The sequence below is a fragment of the Dreissena polymorpha genome, chromosome 2 (assembly GCF_020536995.1).
Source record: "Dreissena polymorpha isolate Duluth1 chromosome 2, UMN_Dpol_1.0, whole genome shotgun sequence".
In the NCBI taxonomy this organism is placed as follows: domain Eukaryota; kingdom Metazoa; phylum Mollusca; class Bivalvia; order Myida; family Dreissenidae; genus Dreissena; species Dreissena polymorpha.
The window spans coordinates 82,035,109-82,042,156 of NC_068356.1; the positions used below are offsets into that span (position 1 = coordinate 82,035,109).

General features: G+C 36.0%; 1 protein-coding gene across 1 annotated transcript in view; it reads left to right on the forward strand.

Annotated features, from left to right (window-relative positions):
* The window catches only part of LOC127867812 (equilibrative nucleobase transporter 1-like), a 28,052-nt gene extending 21,068 nt beyond the window's left edge, over positions 1-6,984 (forward strand). Inside the window, exons 10-11 of the mRNA XM_052409281.1 lie at positions 4,044-4,164; positions 4,343-6,984. Of these exons, the coding sequence (XP_052265241.1) occupies positions 4,044-4,164; positions 4,343-4,435 (214 nt within the window). The 3' untranslated portion in view covers positions 4,436-6,984. The remainder of the gene's footprint in view (positions 1-4,043; positions 4,165-4,342) is intronic.
* Positions 6,985-7,048: the final 64 nt, after the last annotated feature.

Below are 7,048 nucleotides of genomic sequence, written 5' to 3' on the forward strand. Positions count from 1 at the left end.
AAAGCTACATTTTGCCGTAAACATATTGTCCGGGCTGAAGACATTCTACAAATGTTCCTCAGGAGGAGACGGTGTGTCGCGTGTAACTCCCGTCTCTCTACCTGAAAGATTATACGTTAGGGTCAAAGGTCATATTTGGCCATAAAGTTAACTCGGCCAGCTTGTCCGGTTGTTTATATTAGGTCCTCATCCCTCATGGAAATTTGAAATAACTTGTCACGAATGTCCACCTCGAGAAGTCAACATGTTTGGTGTAACACATGTTTCCCTAGCTCATAACGCTAAGGCCATACCTAAGTTTAAAGGTTACATTTGGCCATATAAGAGCGTATCCGGCTTAAACTTTATCATTCATCATGTCATTTTACAGTATTTAAACTTACCTCAAAAGCTCATTGTGTTGAGACGGCGTGTCATGTCTAACGGCCGTCTCCCTAGCTGAAATGTGAAGGTCAAAAGTAGGTCGCAAAGTTTGTTCTAAAATGACACTTAAGGTCAAAGTTGGGAAAATGGCAGTTTTTAGCTCCACTGGCCAGAGGACAGCGGGGCTTATGTCATCGTCCTTTGTCCGTCGTGCGTCCGTGCGTTAACTTTTTCTTTAAACATCTTCTTCTCCTAAACTACTGGTCCAATTCTGATGAAATTTCTCAGGAATGTTTCTGGGGTGAACCTCTTTCAAATTTGTTCAAATTATGCTACTGGGGTCAAATTTGACCCTGCCCCGGGGGGTCAAAATTGAAAATTTGCTTATATAAGGCCTATTTTGTGAAAACTTTAAAAATCTTCTCGTCCATAACCATTTGGCCTAGGGCTACCAAATTTGGTGTGTAGTGACATCTTTCAGTCCTCTACCAACTTTCTTAAAATTATGCCCCTGGGGTCAAATTTGACCCTGCCCCGGGGGTCAAAAAATTGAAAATTTGCTTATATAAGGCCTATTTTTATGAAAACTTTAAAAATCTACTTGTCCATAACCATTAGGCCTAGGGCTACCAAATTTGGTATGTAGTGACATCTTATAGTCCTCTACCAAGTTTCTTCAAAGTATGCCCCTGGGGTCAAATTTGACCCTGTCCCGGGGGGTCAAAAATTTGAAAATTTGCTTATAATTTTTATGAAAACTTTAAAAATGTATTTGTCCATAACCATTAGGCCTAGGGCTACCAAATTTGGTATGTAGTGACATCTTATAGTCCTCTACAAAGTTTCTTTTAATTATGCACCTGGGGTTCAATTTGACCCTTCGCCGGGGGGTCAAAAATTTGAAAATTTGCTTATATAAGGCCTATTTTGTGAAAACTTTAGAAATTTAGAAATCTTCTTGTCCTTAACCAATGGGCTTAGGGCTACCAAATTTGGTATGTAGTGACATCTTATAGTCCTCTACCAAGTTTCTTCAAATTATGCCCCTGGGGTCAAATTTGACCCTGCCCTGGGGGGTCAAAAAATTGAAAATTTGCTTATATAAGGCCGATTATGTGAAAACTTAAAAATCTTCTCATCCATTAGCATTGGGCCTATGGCTACCAAATTTGGTATGTAGTGACATCTTATAGTCCTCGACCAAGTTTCTTCAAATTATGCCCCTGGGGTCAAATTTGACCCTGCCCCGGGGGGTAAAAAAATTGAAAATTTGCTTATATAAGGCCTGTTTTGTGCAAACTTTAAAAATCTTCTTGTCCATTACCGTATGGGATAGGGCTACCAAATATGGTATGTAATGACATCTAATAGTCCTCTACCAAGTTTGTTCAAATTAAGCCCCTGGGATCAAATTTGACCGTTCCCCAGGGGTCACAAAATTGAATATATGCTTATATTGGGCCATTTGTGCAAACTTTAAAAATCTTCTTGTCCATAACTATTGGGCCTATTTCTACCAAATTCGGTATGTAATGACATAAAATAGGTCTCTACTTAGTTTGTTGAACTTTGTTGTTCAAATTATGCCCCTGGGGACAAATTTGACCCTGCCCCGTGGGTCACAAAAATGAACATATGCTTAAAAAAGGCCTATTTTGTGCAAACTTTAAAAATCTTCTTGTTCATAATTATAGATCCTAGGGCGACTTAATTTGGTATGTAGTGATATTTTATAGTCCTCTACCAAATTTGTTCATGACTCGCAGATGACCCCCTATTGATTTTCAGGTCACTAGGTCAAAGGTCAAGGTCACGGTGACCCCAAATTGTAAAATGGTTTCCGGATGATAACTCAAGAACGCTTATGCCTATGATCATGAAACTTCATAAGTACATTGATCATGACTCGCAGATGACCCCTATTGATTTTTAGGTCACTAGGTCAAAGGTCAAGGTGACCCGAAATAGTAAAATGGTTTCAGGATGATAACTCAGAACGCTTATGCCTAGGATCATGAAACTTCATAGGTACATTGATCATGACTCGCAGATGACCCCTATTGATTTTCAGGTCACTAGGTCAAAGGTCAAGGTCACGGTGACTCAACTTAGAAAAATGGTTTCCGGATGATAACTCAAGAAGGCTTACGCCTAGGATCATGAAACTTAATAGGTACATTGATCATGACTCGCAGATGAATCCTATTGACGTTCAGGTCACTAGGTCAAAGGTCAAGGTCACGATGACTTTACACAGTAAAATGGTTTCCGGATGATAACTCAAGAAAGCTTATACGCCTATGATCATGAAACTTTATAGGTACATTGATCATGACTCCTATTGAATTTTAGGTCACTAGGTCAAAGGTCAAGGTCACAGTGCCAAAAAACGTATTCACACCATGGCTGCCACTACAACTGACAGCCCATATGGGGGGCATGCATGTTTTACAAACAGCCCTTGTTATATTTTGAGATGATTCTTTACAAAGAAAGAAGTTACTAATGTATTTGTTATAAATGTGTGAAAGGCTCTTAAGAAGGAACCAGATATTATTAACCCTTTACCAAACACTAACAGGATTTAACAGGTTTGTAGCTGACGACTTTATAAATAATTGTGATAAAAGGAGAAAATGCTCAAGATGAGCAATTTCTTCTTTTATCACAATTATTTCTACCCTGACTGATCTTATCCTTCAGATTCCATTACAATTTAATTGTCGTCTGCAACCTCTTTCAAATTTGGAAAGTCCAAAATGTGTCGTTTGGTAAAGGGTTAAGGCATTTTGATTCATATGGGTCTTGTGAATCCGTTTCAAATCAAATGCGTAGATTTGATCTTCAGCATCTAAAAATATGTGAAATAGAAAGAACGACAATATCTCTTAGAGAGATAAATGTACCTACGTTATACGCAAAGGACCTGTGCAACAATTCCCGGGCTTTTAAGTCTGTTTAGTTAACACGGTAGTAACTTTTTCAATATATAAAAATGCTCTAAAACTTTAAGCGCCCAGTAGGACGAGGGATAGAAAGAGAAAGTCACATGCTTGAGTACATTTCAACCCATGCGCATAGCACTTTTTTTTCGCATAAAAAAAGTGGAGCGATACAGGGCCATCATGGCCCTCTTGTTGAAGAATGTTACTTCATCATTTATCATAAAACATAAATAAGAATACACCAGAAATGCCAGAAGGAGAAGTCGTGTCTAGCACCCATTATTCGGTACCGAAAAGGTTAAGGCTCAGCTTGTTCAATAATTGCAAGCATAATGGTCAATGGGCTCAACATGCTGCCGAAAAGCCACTAATTAACAATAGCTGGGGAGGAGTCAACACATTCTCTGGCAAATCTGTTTATGCTGCATAATGTTTGTGATTGGTCGTCGTTTAATTTATGTTGTGCCATGTTATTTAAATAAAAAAATGGTTTATTAGTTTGTTTTATTGTTTTGTTCTATTGCGATCGACGCACATTTCGGTTACACAACTATTGTTGATCTAATTAATATTGTATGACATGTCGGTCTTCGAGATTTTAAAATGTGTAGCATAATTCCTACCTACATATATCTGTATCAAAAGAAGCACAGATCAAAACATGACTGCCTACGTGACACTAAGCCTAGTTTAATGTTATTTTCAAGCTCGTTATTCGAGGTTTAACTATTGCAGCTTTCCAGTGGATCACTTCGGTGTGATGTTCGGCTTTCTTCAAATGTCTGCGGGTATAGCTGGCCTCGCCCAGTACCCGCTATTCCAGTGGTTCGACGCCTACGCGGGCTCCGCACTTCATGTAAGAACGCATTACTGAACTCTTATATGATCCTAGTTCTGTGAAAACTTGGCTTAATGCATGTGCGTTAAATTTCGCCCCAAAACACCAATGCTAAGCATGCTTTTTTGCAGTCTTATGTAGCCCGACATATGTCGTGTTTTTTCATGTTTGTCAATTTCTGTGCTGTTCATTCCAGTTGAACATAATGCTGCTGGTCCTTCAAGCACTCACCTTCATCCATCCCATAATTCTCTACATCCGGGGCACCAGGGACGGTAAATCAGTTTAGAGTAACCCCAATTGAGTGGAGAATACCTTTACGTCGATCGCGCAAATGACGCCATTTTAAACGGACTTGTTAACAGATTTTCATATATTTAAAAAATGTAATGAAATATGTTTACTAAAAATCTATACTATTTTAATTATCTTATTACAACAGCAAGTAAAACAGTTGAAATATGCCATCTAACCCGGACATTCTGGAGGGGAAAGCTAGAGCGCTACCACTGCGCCATGCTGGCTTTCATACTTATCAGCGAATTTAAACTCTATGTTAGTACTACGCGAACTTTCCAAATTAACGTGGAAAAAGCTACACACGCGATATTATTTTCCAGATTTCGAATGATGATTATACATTTATAAGCCAATATTTTAAACATTTTCTTAGTCAGGATTATGGTTTCGCTTGTTTACACAAAATGTATGTACAATGTATTGTTTTATTAATATTTTACACTATTTTGAAGCGTGTAGTTTTATAAAAATATGAAATAGTGCCTTTAAGAAAAAAAAAGAATGACGCTCTGGCGTTCTTATATTTTTATATATATTATATATAGTTCTTATATTATATTTTTCGGAGTTCAATGCCCCAGATAATTATTTGCTTAATAGGGTTTTCACCCATCGATTTTGAAAAATAGGGTGATTTCATTCTTGAAATAGGGTGAAATTATTTATAAAAATGCATACCTTAAAATCATTGCTGCTTTACTTTTGTTGAAGCTGCACACTTGTATTGATTCAATAAAACTGTAAACTATCATAATTAACTTTAATAAACTGAAGTTTCATAACATCTTTAATCCTTGAAACTGTCCATAATATAAACTTTAAACTTAAAAGAAATCGATAACACGAATTATTCCGCACTTATTGGCTCTTGCTTTCTTGGTTCGAAAAAGTTTGCAATCGACTGATATTTTGGCGCAACAATCGCGGACGTCTTTCAACCTCTCTTAAACATTTTGATTTCGCATCCTAATAGAAACTGAATGAACAGACGCTTTACAAATACATGCACAATGAGCGACGAATTATGTCAGATTGAAAACGCATGTATGTCTTCGTCAATTATTTGGTCAGACGCTTTACTTAACTGTGGAATCTAGTCCGCAGATCGCTTTAATAATTTTGACTGCTCCGTTATCCTAGCGCTTGCTGAATGAAAGCGTCGCCGTGTAATGATAATAATGCCACAGTTAAGAGAAAATTCCGAAAACGAGCAAAGCATTTTCGATCGAAGCTATTGCATCGTACGCATCAAATTTGACGAATTTGCGTAAAAGTCAAATTGGTTGCGTTTTCAATACGCATGATATTGTATTTCTTTGCATTTTAAAACATTTTAATAGGGTTAAAGACGCAGATACGCAGCTTATCTGGGGCACTGGTCAGTTGTTCACAAAATTTAGTCCACTTACTTCGGTGTGTGTGTTGTAAACGAGGGAGATTGTGGCTTTAAAGAGGTTTTGTATGCCACGGTTATAAAATGGTTGTTGATTTTGTGATTTGTACACTTGTGTTAAGTATTATATACCCCATACCAAATTATTAAATGGTAGCCGTTATGAAATCATGAAAAAAGTCATTGTATGTATTGAATTGAAATATGTAAGGAGCGGTTCGTTGATATATGCAGATATTATATAACTGTTCATGTTATACAAGTAGTATGATTCTGGGTGTATGATATTGTACTTAAGTATAGTCAACTTGACAAGTTGCTTGCAATATACGATAGTGTTCAACAATTCAATTATTTTTTTATATCTATATGTTTGCGGTTTTATATAAAAATGGTATATTAAATTGATCAATTGTTTATTACTCATTTTGATAATGCCTGAACATGTTAAAAAAATCAAGATGTTTTCGAAGGTTCAATCTGAGTTGCATTCTCGAAGATGCTTGCTTATTTATTAGGATATGTGTATAATTTACAAAGCTTATATATATGTTAAAATTACATATTTGCATTGATCAGCATTATACTTGTTTACAGCATCAATTTGACATATACATGTATACAGGGTTGCATTTAATAAGGCTATCACATGAAGATTGTGTACATTTCTTGCGTTATATTTCAGGTTATGTATATGCTAAATTTTTCATAAATTTACCTTTATGTGTATAATTTCAATGACAGTCATTGTATGTCCTCATTTTTAAATTGTTTTGTGTTGTTGGTGTCTGTTTATTTTTTGTTTTTTTTTAGTCTGTTACACGTATTTAAACGTGACATGACTGTTTAGTAATGTTGATTATAATGTTTTGTTGTGTGGTGTTAAAGTTGTGTTTTCTATCATATGATGGGTTAAATATTGAAGTAAAAAATATATTTAAAATAGTTTTACATGGTAAATCCAAAAACCGCCGCTTAGATTTGTATTTCATTTCTATGTCAGAAATGAATACAATCTCATTGAAAATGATTGTGATTGTTGTAGTCTACCTAGTGTGTATACATGTTTTAAAATTGTAAATATGATTGTGCATACTTGTAAATATCGGCTGGTCTGTTTTGTTGATAATAAATATGATATCAGATCTTCATATCTATTTTATTCACCGTCCCATACCCGACACACGAATTCGCTATAGAGCTTAATAT